Source organism: Erinaceus europaeus, chromosome 2 (genome assembly GCF_950295315.1).
Source record: "Erinaceus europaeus chromosome 2, mEriEur2.1, whole genome shotgun sequence".
NCBI lineage: Eukaryota > Metazoa > Chordata > Mammalia > Eulipotyphla > Erinaceidae > Erinaceus > Erinaceus europaeus.
This window is the reverse complement of record NC_080163.1, coordinates 77,479,336-77,492,801: the sequence shown is the minus strand read 5'-3', so window position 1 is coordinate 77,492,801 and position 13,466 is coordinate 77,479,336. Positions and strand designations below refer to the sequence as shown.

Genomic DNA, 13,466 nt, shown 5'->3' with positions numbered 1-13,466 from the left:
TCTGGGGCTGCGGAGCCAGAGCCCCGCGAGGAGCCGGGGTGAGTGAGGGGCTGGGGTGCGGGAGGCGGCGGGGACCGCACGAGGTGCGGCGGGCGCCCGGGGCGGGCGGCGTAACCGGAGGCGGAGGGGGCGGAGTCGCGCGCGCAGCTGCCACCCGGCCGCCAGGCCCCGGCAGACGACACTGGCCCGCGGCGGGGCGCGCACTCGCTCTGCGAACAATGCTCCGCGGTGGCCGGCGGGGCAGCTGGCAGCTCGGCGACCGACGGCGAGGCCAGGGGAGCGCGGCCCGGAGGTAAGCCCCGCACATTCCGCCTCTTTTTTTGTCTGGCGAGCCTAGCCGCAGTGGGGAGCTTTGCAGGGGGGAGCTTTGCAGGGTCGCTGCGGGCGACCCTCTGTAGGATTTCCACCCCCTCCCGAGGGGGGGGGTGACAGGAGGCTGGGGGTGGGGGGGCGGGGCGTGAGGACCGCGTGCATGCACCCCGGGGCTGCGTCCCAAGGAGGGGAGCCCAGCCTGGTGGGCTGAGGAGCAGGGGACTGTTCGGGAAGATCATTTTGAGAATCGCGCTCTGGAGAATGGGAAACTTTTCGTCCGAGTTCCAGGAGGGAAGACTGACTGTGCTGCTGCTGGTCTCCAGGTCTTGCTGCTCGGCTTGGGCGATTGATTGCTAGCGAGGAGACCTCATCTCCGCGGCAAGAATTCTTGTCAGAGGAGTAAAGGGCACTGGGGCTCCTGGGACCAGGACCCCAGGTGGATGGTCTAGGGTCTGGGAGGAAAGCTGCTTTTTTTTTTTTTTTGCACCGATTTGATGCCACCTTCTGAATCTCCAGAGGTAAATGAGATGATGCCTTTTTTCACCAGCTCTGGCTGATCCCTGTGTAACACACACACACACACACACACACACACACACACACACACACACACACACACACCAAATTAGAACCGTGCCTCTTTGCTGTGAGTGGGAATGGAGGCAGGGCCATGGCACCGTGGGTATTTTTCTCAGGTAGAACTTAGCCTGCAGACACATGGCTTTGCAGAGACTATGGCAAAGCCAAGGGACTAAAGGGAGAGAAGGGGTATTGCGATGCCTACAGTCTGCAGTCAGGTTAAGGAGACCTTAATCATTAGCCTGAACTGTCTTCAACAACTCTTTTCCTTTTTTGAGATGACAATGTTAACAGTCAGTGCTGGGGAATCCTTCAGTTAATTTTGCTGTCAAGGGGTCCTGTTTGACTGTATCCTTCTTGTTGGTTTAGACTGCACTGAGTGTAACCCACAAAAACCACATTCCTACTGCTGAGATTAGATTACAGAGTATTGGAGAGATGAGAAAGAGAGAAAGGAAGAAAGAGAAAGAAAGAAAGGTTATGTGAGGATTGTGATTTGCCCCATGTGGGGTGTGTGTGTGTGTGTGTGTGTGTGTGTGTGTGTGTGTGTGTGAGAAATGTGTTATCACTCTTTTCTTGCTGTCTGGGCAACCCCCATTAATGTGTATTGAAACCCAGAGACTTTCCATACATATTTTTGTTTTCTGGTGTTATATTACTTTAATTGTAGTATGTATGTGTAATTGTTTACATGGGTGCTTTCTAGAATTTTGTCACTTTGGGGGAAGGAATCAGCAACTTTTGATGCAAGTACAAAGCACATTTTGAGCCAAAATATTTAATTTTATGGATTAAGCTACCATTCTTCAGATTCTTATTGAAATCGGGTGGGGATTTTTTCTGACAGCTCTAGTCTTGCAAATTGTAGCCACAAATCTAGTGCAGAGGTGTGCAGAGCAAAGCTATTTCATCATGGGTTGGATCCAAAAGAATGCTGAGAGATCTTTTTTTCTAATCTTACACTGCAACCTCCTACTGAAATGAGAGAATTTGCATAATTCTGGGGGCTGCCTCCCCATCAGAGGTAAGGAATGTGGGCTGGGAGTATCATTCTCAAGCTGTGGGGAGTGGGCATTGGTAAGTGCAACTCCCACTTTGTTTTGTGAGCTCACCAGCTGAGTTTTTCACCATCTTTTACTTAAAATAAGCAGGATCATTCCAGTCACAGAAGCTTTTTAAAAAAATATTTTTATTTATTTATTATTGGATAAAGACAGAGAGAAATTGAGAGGGGAGGAGGAGATAGAGAAGGAAAGACCTGCTTTACTACTTGTGAAGCTTTTCCCCTTCAGGTGGGGATGGGGGCTTGAACCTGGGGCTCTTGTGCACTGTAATGTGCGATCAGCCAGGTGTACCACCATCCAGCCCCCCCAGAACCTTTCTAGATAAAACTGGCAGAGGATTTTTTTTTTCTGAGTGGACAAAGTAGTAAATTCAGTTTGCTGCCACTGAAAGACAGTTTTTAACAGGATGCCACTGGTCAAAGATGTGAGTTGCCCAGAGCTTCATTCTGTTTTCTTTTCTTTTTTTTTTTTAAGACTTTTCCTTAAAAGCCTTTGAGCCACACATGTACTGTGACTGATCCATGTGCCTATCACCAGAGAATTCCAAAGCTAAGGATGAGAGTGGAGAGAAATGAGTGCTCATTAAGAGAGGGATTCTGAAGTGAGCTCCCTTTGTTAATAATCCAGAGCCTACCAGAAATCCCCCCCCCCCCCCCCCCGGCCCCCAGGCTGCAGTGGACAGAATGGAGGAGGGGGCCTCTAGCATCAAGCAGTTCCCCATGACAGTGTGTAGAGGAAGAGGAAGTGAGATGTGGCCACCAGAACTGCCTCTGTGAATCTGTGGTAGCCCTAAGGAAGTGGTTGTGTACCCACCTCCTCAGATAGCTCAGCTTCCTCAGAAGCTGCAGGACTAGGAGGAGCCCACACAGAACTGATTTCCAAGCTGTCCCTCTCCATCTCACCCACCCAAGATGCCGGGGAGCCCTCAGCTTTCAGTAAAAACCACCTGTGTTTTCTGTGGCCAGGCAAGCCTAGGCATATTCCTTTAGCTCCCCAGGGAGACTCCAACCCAGGCCAGGGTTAAGAAACTTGCTATACTGCACACCAGAACACCTCCTCCACTTTTTCTCTCCTTCCAGAACTGAGCAGCACAGTCATATATGCTCACCCTGACTTGCAGTTGAAGGTGGGGAAAGGCACACTTGCTATCATATCCTGTGCTTGTTGAAGTGTAGTGACCTCTTCTGGGGAACTTGGCAAGGAATGAACCTGCTACTTGTATCTACTTAGGCATGTTTAGAGCATCACTGACAACCACCATAAAGAGAGGGCTGCAAAAGACCCTAAACCAATGCAGTTGCTAAAAGACAATTGCTTGGTTTATTTGTTTGTTTGTTTGTTTCAGTGTCCATTTAGTTTAAAGATGCAGTGGATTTTCTGGTTAACGTTGGAGGTAAAAGAGGCAAATTTAACTTCAGTACTTGTTGAATAATCTTCCCTAGCTGTGAGTGTGGGAGGAGAGGGGGAATATACTTCCCACAAAAGATTCTGGGATCCTCACTCCACCTGGCTGATAGGTTAGAAAGCATCATCCTCAAAGCACCTTCTCATGGGAGGAAGGTAGAAGAACTCAAACACTAGGGCAAAACCTTCCCTATTTAATAAGAGTCTGTTCGCCTTGGGTTCTTAATAGGTATGTATGTTTGTTTGTTTTTCATGCACATTTTCCTTATGAGAAAGTTCATTTCAGTGAGGAAAGAAAAAGCAATGAACAGCAAACAGATAATGGCAGGCAATGTAATGAACTCTGCAGTGAGGTGAGACTCCCTGCAAAGTTGGTTTCCGTGTTTAAGAATCACCAAACTCTCTGTGTCTGTAGGCAGACCTTAGTTTATGTCATTGGCACTGTTTCTATATCTGAAAAAAAAAGTGATTAACAACTGTCTGATAGTGGGGGCTGGTATTCAGGTCAGTTGGTTAATATCTGTCATCTCCTGAGTTCCTCTTGAGTGGTGAGTTTACTGGGTTCTGAACTTTAGTTTTATTCTCAGAGGCAACTCTTTCAGCAAGCTGACTTAGAGTATCACAGAGAAAATAACTATGTGAACATATGTGTAGTCACCCTTAGACACAGAGCGGTTGTCCTCTTCATTTCTCTTTGATTTTCCTGCTTGACCTCCACCTCTAGCTCTTAGTTGACCTCACTAAACACCAGACTGTATACCATATATTAAGCAAGGAAACAAGAGATTGTAAAACTGCCTGGCATCCTGGTAAGGCCTAGGGGTTGAGACAGGCCAGCACCACACACACCTTCTCTTCATCGGCTGCTCAGTCTGTGTGTGGTCAGATGCATGGATTACAGGGCTGATTTCAGAGCCCAGGATTGCCTTGTCTTTCACATAGTTCTTACTTAAAATGATGCCCTTTCCTCTGGAAGCCATTACTTTTATTAGATTTGCTGTATACCTCTTATTTTTGTTGTTGTTGTTGTTTTCTTTGTTTTTCTGAGGCAGTGTCCAGGCTGACTGGACACTCTGGCAGCTATTGAGTGTGTGGATAAGAGAGACAGGCTTCTTATCTCAAACACTTTCTGGTTTATTCTTATTGTTGCTTCAAACCTCAGAATGCTTAGGATATTAGAAGACTGAATATCTTTTTATGCTCTCTGTTCACGTAATAGAGTTGTGTTTAGTTTTTATAGCTTTCTGATAAGGCCACACCATTAGAGAGTGACTAAGAACCTTCTGACAAATGGGTGAGGACCTTGGAATAAATGGAATACTAATCTTTGCTTTTTTTTTTTTTCCATTTTCCTCCATGTTTTCCTCCCTGATCAAATAATCAAATTCTAACTGATAATGTACCCATCTCTCCTTGTGCTTGGGGGAGTTTCTGACCAACCATGTGTTCTGCTTTTTTCAGAAAGCTGTTCTGTGACCCACATCTGCCTCCTATAAGGCCATCCCGGAGAGCCAGGTGCAAGATGAACCAACAAACTGTCTGCTCAAGATGCACCAGACCATCCGACTGAACCCCGAGGGCCTGAAAATGTCTGCGTGCAGTGACTTTGTGGAGCACATCTGGAAGCCTGGGTCCTGCAAGAACTGCTTCTGCCTGCGGAGCGATCACCAGCTGGCACCTGGCCATTCCCTGCCCAGAACTGGCAACCTGCCCCCTCCACCTCGCCTGCCCCCCCGGCCTGAGGTTAGCCGCCTGGAAGATGAAGGTGTGAACAGTTCACCTTACTCCAAACCCACCATTGCTGTGAAACCCACCATGATGAACTCTGAGACTTCTGATGTGTGGACAGAAGCCAACATGAGTGCTGAGGTCTCACAGGTGAGGCTGCCTAACCCTTGTGTTTTTGTTTTTAACTGAGGCTACTCCTACTGCAATAGTGGGTGACTAGCTGGCCCCCAAGAAAGGCTGATTATAACAAGGTGCCTGCAGGATAGCTTCCCATCAGCTTGCCCCAAGATTGTTCCTTTCTGTCTGCTGCACTCCTTTTTTTATCTGTTTCTTCTAGTGGAAAACCATCCATCCCATCTCTCAAAATGTTTCTAGAAACTACATTAGATATTTATATGGAGCCTGTATAAGGGCACATACAAATGAGACTTCTAGGACTGGTAAGATAGCATAATGGTACTGCGAATGACTTTCATGTCTGAGACTCTGAGGTCCCAGGTTCATTTTCTAGCCGCACCTTAAGGTAGAGCTGAGCATTACTCTGTTATCTATATCTGTCTGTCTTCCTCTCACCAAATAAAATATTTAAACATGAAACAAAATTAATTTTTATTAGTGATTTAATGTTGATTTGCAATATTATAAGATGATAGGAGTATAATTCCACACCTTTCCTACTACCTGAATTCTGTGTCCCCACTCCCTCCATTGGAAACTGCAGTGTTTTCCCAAGATCACAGATATGGGTTGACTATTATTTCTTTAACTATCTGTATTTATATATATTTGCCCATTTTTTCCTGCCTTCTCTTCCTTTATGAGTCACACCTAATGCATCCAAATGTCCTTCCTTTTTCTCTTCTCTCTCTGGGTCCTAATGGAATTGGAGTTCAGAACCCTTAGGTCCTCTTCCCCTAACATTTATCCCACTGGGAGTATGGACCAAAATTCTTTATAGGTTGCAGAAGGTGGAACGTCTGGTTTCTATAATTGCTTCTCCTCTGGACATGAGCACTGGTAGGTTGATCCATACCCCCAACTGGTTTCTGTCTTTCCCTAGTAGGGTAGGGCTCTGGATAAGTGGGGTTCCAGGGTGCACTGGTGAGGTTGTCTGCTCAGGGAAGTCAGAATGAAATTGTAGTAGCATCTGCAACTTGATGGCTGGAATGTATTTTGATATAAAGCAGGACAAAATGTTAAATGAACAGAAACCATAAAATAGGAATAGAGCATATGGGAATAGAGGTTTTAGGGTGGATAAAAGTTAGGAACTCTATTTTAGGTATGAACCTGGGAGCCCATGACTATGGTAATTTTTTGCTTGAGTTCGCAGCTAACCTGCAGGTGGAGTGAAAATCTTGTCTGGAACAATGGTGTCAGAGTGGAGAATAGGACTAGAAAGCTGGATCAGAGCAGAGAGTAGCTCCCAAACTTGAAGAAAATATATGAATACAATTTACTGTTTACCAGGTCAGTCTAGGGGGCCATATCTATTCAAAAATATGAAACTTTTAAAAAGAAAGAAGTATTTTCACTGATAATGTTATTTTACTCTACTTTTTAAAGCACAAATCTCAGAGACTTTTTTCAATTTGACTTTTTTTTGTAATTCAGATCTTCAATATATAAAACATTCTCTGATCATTTATTGAGTTAATGCAGTTAAACTGTGTAATTAGTTAAACAGAAGAAAATAAGCTCTGGTTTATAGCAAAATTACATTTATTTGTTTGATTGTTTTTGGTTTTTTTTTGGCATGCAGGGATGACTTTCATTATTAGGTCAACTTTTTCAGATAGAGATAGACTGACAGAGACTAAGAGAGAGAGAGAGAGAGAGAGAGAGAGAGACCATGGCACCAAATCTTCTCCTATATAGCACTCCCACATGGTACCAGGGACTGAAACTTGGACCATTCACATGACAAACTATCAAGTGAGCTATCTCACTGGCCTCAGATAATTTTAGATATATGTGCACATAGTGATCATTGAGAAGAGTCCCATGCATCTACCATTCTCCAGGTAAGCTTAATGTTATCAAGTCATGATCAGTCTAGTTTCATCTCTACTGGCCCTGCCACTCCTCTTTCCCTATGATTTTAAAACCAATGCCTGCCACTTTATCGTTTTAACACATCTTTGAAAAATTATTCATAAAAATATAACCAGAATGCCATTACTACACTGCAAGTTGTTAGCAGTGATCCCTTACTACCATTCAAATCCTGACCAGTGTTTATATTTCCAGTTTTGACATTTGGATTTTACCAGCTTTGATGTAGAATCACTAAAAACAGTTATACCCCTAGAGAATAGATAGCTCTGCTCATCTCACAGGTAATTTTTGAAAAGGTATGATTATTAATTTTTCAACATTTATTTTTAATTCAGTAGGACAGAGAGAAGTTGAGAGGGAAAGGAAGATAGAGAGGAGGGGAAGGAGAGAGTGAGTCACTTGCAGCACTACTTGACCACTTGTAAAGTTTCCTTCCTGCAGGTAGGGACCAGGATCTTGAACCCAGATCATTGTACATAACAGCCTGTGTGCTCAACCGGGTGCGCCACTACCTGGCCAAAATAAATAAATAAATAAATAAATTGTAAATCATTAATTTGTATTTTGAAATAAAATATCTTTTCTTATAGCAGAACCAGAACTTGGAGATCAAATATCTCATCTGTTAGCCTGGGAAAAAAGCAACTAATAAGTATAATCAAAGAAAGTTGCCTCTTGTCATGCCTGTAGAGACTGCTAGAGATTTCTAATGGATCAGATCTCAGGTGGCCTGGCCTTGGGCCTTCTAAGAAATCACATAAAAGAAAAATTTTAATTAATAAATAAAGATCAGTAAATAGATTCTTAGCAGGAAGGACTATAGTAATAATTGTTGGCGATCATCTACATGTAATTAAAACCTTGGGCTATAGATCACTATTCATTAAGTCCTTTATAAGGAGAAAGTATTCTGTTCCTCAATGGCCTCTCTGATAAATAAATAAGAAAATAAATATCAACCTTCTGACAGAATTCATCTCCTGACATGAAAATTCCAAGAAAATTAAGTGAATCTTGAGAGATGATACTTTCATCTTAGATAGTTTGAATTCTACTTAGTTATGAATTCTACATGTGTCATTTATTCACTGATGCCGTGCTGTTTTTCACAAGATGAATCATTCTAATAGATGGGCCAATTTAAACCTGTTTTCTTGTATTCGTGTATTCTATGTGTGCTTTTTATATGCATAAGTTGGAGTATTAAAAAAAAAAGATGCAGTTATATAGAGAGCTTATAGACCAGGCTGCTAGAGTCTGTAGCCTCTAGATGTAGCTACTAACCCTTATGCCTCTAAGACAGATTCTGAGAAGCATTTTCAAGCTTCTTGACCTCTTCTCTTGGTCTAATTTTCCTATATCAAGTTGGTATATGGGTCAGGAAGGTTGTGTGAGCCTTTGGGAAAGTATAAGTCAGTTTTAAGTCATGGAGATATGAAATGAGAGGCCTTTCATCAGATATATTCCACTTCTTCATGAGCAAGTGCCATCAGTTCACCAGGTCATACGTGTGACCTTCACTTCTTACAACATATGCTTTGATTCAGCATTTTCTTGAAAAGAAAGCAGATGCAATCCTTGCTTTGAAGCTGCTTCTGAAGGTGGAGGTTGAAACTAACTTCCAAAGAGAAGGAGGAGGGAACAGTGATTTCTGTAAAGGGAATGACCATTCTAGACCTCTGTTTCAGTACAAAACTAGCCTAGTTAGGGAGTTGGGCCATAGCGCAGTAGGCTAAGTGCACGTGTCACCAAGTGCAAGGACTAATGTAAGAATCCTGGTTGGAGCCCCCGGCTCCCCACTTGCAGGGGAGTCTCTTCATAGGCGGTGAAGCAGGTCTGTAGGGGTCACTCTTTCTCTCCCCCTCTCTGTCTTCCTCTCCTCTCTCCATTTCTCTCTGTCCTATCCAACAACGACGACATCAATAACAACAACAATAAAAAACAAGGGCAACAAAAGGGAAAATAAATAAATATAAACAAAAACAAAAACAGCTAGCCTGGTCATCAGGTAGCCTCTGATTGAAGTCACTGCCTACCTAGTGGGGAGGGTTGTATAGTGGTGGTGGAAAGTAACTTTTCCAGTGGCTCTCCCAGCAGGGTTTTTTGTTGTTTTGGTTTTTGCATTGCAGAGTTCTCCCACATGTGTAATCTTATCAATCTAGGCTACTTTTTCAGATATAGATATATGCATATATATGTACACACACAGATATAATATATCATACATATATGAGAGAGAAAGATACTGTAGTACCAGAGCTTCCCACAGTGCTGTGACACTTCAGTGTTGCATGCCAGGGCTCAGACTTGGACTCCAGGCAATATATGGCAAGACAGGCTGTTGAAACTTCAGAAGGGCTTTAGCGGACTTCTGGCTGGCTGTACTTTTAAGTCTATTCAGTCCACCCACAATGCTTTGTGTGCCAGCACAGACTGGATCCACCCAGAGTCCCTAGCGCCTGCGCAGATTGCTGCATACTCTGTTGCTAAGGCTGATGATCTCCGAGCTCTGTGCTGGACTTCCCGTGGTCGCAGGTATACTGCATCACCCCAACAGGCACCCTACCAGATGAACTCTCTCTACTCTTCTAGCTCCAGGGTTTTAAAAAGCATTTGGTTTTATTAAGAATGTTCACCAGGAACTCTGGTGGTAGGAACAGTGTGGAATTATACTCATATTATCTCATAATTCTGTAAATCACTATATAAAAAATTGCATAAATAAATTTAAAAAATTCTCTGTGGCATGGTTATCTAAAGTACTAATGACTACAAAGCCAAGATTAAACAAAACTCAGAACTCTAGTTTTCAGTGCACATAGGTGAACTTAACTAGCAGCTTCCAGGAAGAAGGGAAAAATATTATTATTTTTAGATAGTCTCCTCTCCCTACCTCATAGGCTTAAACCAAAAGGATTACAAACTGTGAGTGGGCAGCACAGCAGTGTCTAGAAAGCTGGTGGCTCCATGTGAGCCCTGGCAGCATTGCGAGGCAGAGGGGAGATCAGAAGGTGGGCGTTCTTCACAGCATCCCCTTCCCTGTAGCATGGTGACAGTGGACAGCATCAGGGCACCTCCCGCTCACCACTTCTGTCTTCCTTTTTCTCACTGACATAATCTAACACATGTCTTTTCACTTTGGGGCTGGGTAGGTCATCTGGAGACGAGCCCCTGGCAAGCTACCCATCCCGAAGCAGGAAGATGTGCCTATAGCTTATCTGGGCAACGTACGTGGCATACAAAAGCCTGCTGGACCCCCTGCCACCACAGACGGTCAATCTCGATGCCCCCCTGCTTATACCATGATCAGCCTGCACAGTTTGGAAGCCAGAGGGGAACGGAGCACTGCCTTTCACCCATTGATTTTCCATGATGAGAAGGCTGGCCGAGAAGATAAACCCACACTTTCGTACCCAGAGCTGCCCTCCACTCAGGACAGCTTCCGCCAGAAACTGGCTACCTTCGCTGGTATGACATCTGTCTGTCACAAGGGTCCTGGGCCCTACCCCTCTCCACAACCACTACGGGAGTCACTGCCCTCAGAGGATGACTGTGATCAAAGGTGTTCACCCTCAGGGGACAGTGAAGGGGGTGAATATTGCTCCATCCTGGACTGTTGCCCTGGGAGCCCTGTTGCCAAGGATGCTGCCCAGACTGAAGGCTCCCAGCACAGACATGGCAGAGTGGACTGCCCACCAATCTGCTGGGGTCAGGGAAGGTGCTCAGGGCCAAGTGAGGAGGAGAAGCAGACTCTGAACTTCCCAAGAGAGTGTTGTGGCCAGGGTTCCACTGAGAATGTACCTCACCTGGGCCCCAAGAAGCCATCCCTTACCTCAGAGATGGCCAGTTCTTCTGATGGCCTGTCCTGTGGGAGTGGCAGCAGTGGCACCAGCAGCCCCTTTGCTCCTCATCTTGAGAGTGATTACTGTTCTCTCATGAAAGAACCCACATTGGGGAAGCAGCAGGACTCTTCTAATTGTCACGGGGTGACATCTAGCAAGTGCCATGGGCTGAGTGGGGAACCCCAGACTGCTGCACAGCCCAAGGAGACTGTACAGCCAGAACCCATCTATGCTGAGAGCACCAAGAGGAAGAAGTCAATTCCAGCACCGTCTAGGCCACAGGCCAAGGCAGAACAGCCAACACCGGCTCAGGGCCAGAGTCAGATACGGACAGCTAACACTTGGGCTCAGAAAACAGCATCTGGCTGGGGACAGGGCAGAGAGGGCCCGGATATGATTTCCCAGGTAGCAGCCACCATCACAGTGATGGCAGCCCACCCAGAAGAGGACCATCGGACAATCTACCTGAGCAGCCCTGACTCCGCAGTAGGGGTGCAATGGCCACATGGGCCTGTGAGCCAGGACTCTGAGGCAGGTGAAGAGACTTCCACTGGGCAGGGGCATGGCTCTAGGGAAGATCACCGTCCAGATGCCAATGAGAACTCTCCAAAAAGGAGGCCTGCCATTCCCCCCAAGCTATCCAAGAGTAGCCCTGGTGGGTCCCCGGTGTCACCATCCACCTCTCCACTGTCCAAACTCAGTGAGGTCAACTCTAGTGGCAGCATAGGACCCCAGCTTCCTTCCAGGGTCCCCTCTGACCCTGCTTCTTCCTGCCGAGCCAATGGTGTCACCAGCAATGACTCCATCAGGTGCCCCCCACCTGCTACCTCTGCTTCAACTTTGGACCAGAGGCGACCCCGATACCAGACTGGGGCCTGGAACCGACAGTGCCGGATAGAGGAAGAGGAGGAGGTGGAACAGGAATTATTGAGTCAGAGCTGGGGGAGTGAGATGGAAAATGGCACACCAGACCCCTCCAGCTCCTCAACTTGGCACCGTATTCACCCCACAGACAGCTCCTCTGAGCAGAACATCAAAGTGGGCACTGGGATGAGCAAATCAGCCTCTTTTGCCTTTGAGTTTCCCAAAGACAGAAGTGGGATAGAGACATTCTCACCTCCTCCACCACCTCCAAAATCAAGGTGAGTATGACTGACTGTGTATGTGCAGAACTTCTCTGACAGGACAAAAGGCTCCTTCCTCAAGAAAAATCTTTACCTTTGCCACCTCTCCCCAGGGTCTCAGGCCCAAGCTTGGAATCCTGTACTGCAGGCACCAGCTTATACCCCGAGACCCTTGTGCCTTTGTGTAAATTTCTGAGTGACTGCTCATGTTTTAAACCTACAAACTGTGCCCTGCTTGGGGCTGGTGATTTAGAATGGATCTTTCAAAGAAGTCTTGCTGACCTAGCACTTCCTCTTAGTGCTCATATTTTTTATAATCTGGTAATCCTTTTTTAAATTTTTTTCTTGATCTCTGAAAAATCTTCAGCAGGATTTTTAGAAAATTCTCAACATCTCCCTCCCCCTTCCCCTTACGTATTTGAACATGCAATAGAGACTAAAGGAGGCTGTGCTACAGCATTTGGAGAGGCAAAAAAGAGGAGGAGATGAATGGGCCTTGAAAATGTGTTTCAGAAACTGTCACCAATATGGTAGATTAGGCCTTGGGGTCAAAAACAGTAGTAGTTATTTCTGCAGATGTGGGTTTTTAGTGAGAAAGGGGGGGGGGGGGAAAGTAATTTTAGCATTCTGAATCTCACAACTTTCTCTAGTGTTTCACTGTTCTTTCCTGCCAGTTGAAAGTACCTTTCAAAGGCTCGAGAAAAATAAATGTTTTTTAAGGTGCTGAACTGTGCATGGGATTGAAACTCAGGGGGGTGGGGGCTCCTTCTACTAGAGCAAAACTGATTTCTATCAGGAAGAAATCTGCTGTTAAAAAAAAAAGTGACACCCCTTCCTAAACAGATTTTCTCTAGTCATGTCATTTCCAGTGAATCTGTTTTAACTTATGTGCCTTCAGGTTGATGTCAGAAGCAGGGAATTAAAATAGCTATAACACTCAAACGTTAAGGTGTCCCAGCCTGTAATGGTTCTAACATGGACTTTTCTCAGGCTGGCTGCTTTGATCACTATGTGCTGGCTGCCTGCCATGCAGAGAAGTGGAGTAGACATCTCCAGGGCTAAGGCAGTTGCAGATTGCAGCCTTTGTTTGGCTACAGTCTAAATTCCCTCAATAAATGATTTCATAACTAAGAATAGCTCCCATTTTATATGGTACTTGCTGTAGGCTAGACAAGGATCTAAGAACTTAAAGTGTATTACCTCATTTAACCCTCAGAATAGCCCAAGGAGGTAGGAATTACCATCCCCAAATTCCAGAAAACAAGACAAGGATACAAGGTGTCTGGGCAATGGCACACCAGTTTAAACTCACATAGTACAAAGTGCAAGCCCCCAGCTCCCCACCTGCAGGGATG

At 45.4% G+C, this 13,466-nt stretch overlaps 1 protein-coding gene and 1 long non-coding RNA gene across 2 annotated transcripts in view; one reads left to right on the top strand and one right to left on the bottom strand.

The window, feature by feature from the left end:
* The window catches only part of LOC132535839 (uncharacterized), a 611,211-nt gene that overhangs the window by 186,122 nt on the left and 411,623 nt on the right, over positions 1–13,466 (bottom strand). The gene's annotated exons all lie outside the window — the stretch shown is intronic.
* PRAG1 (PEAK1 related, kinase-activating pseudokinase 1) overlaps positions 143–13,466 on the top strand; it is a 57,708-nt gene continuing 44,384 nt past the window's right edge. The window contains exons 1-3 of the mRNA XM_007519955.3: positions 143–292; positions 4,821–5,237; positions 10,298–12,129. Coding sequence (XP_007520017.1) covers positions 4,908–5,237; positions 10,298–12,129 — 2,162 coding nt within the window. The 5' untranslated portion in view covers positions 143–292; positions 4,821–4,907. The remainder of the gene's footprint in view (positions 293–4,820; positions 5,238–10,297; positions 12,130–13,466) is intronic.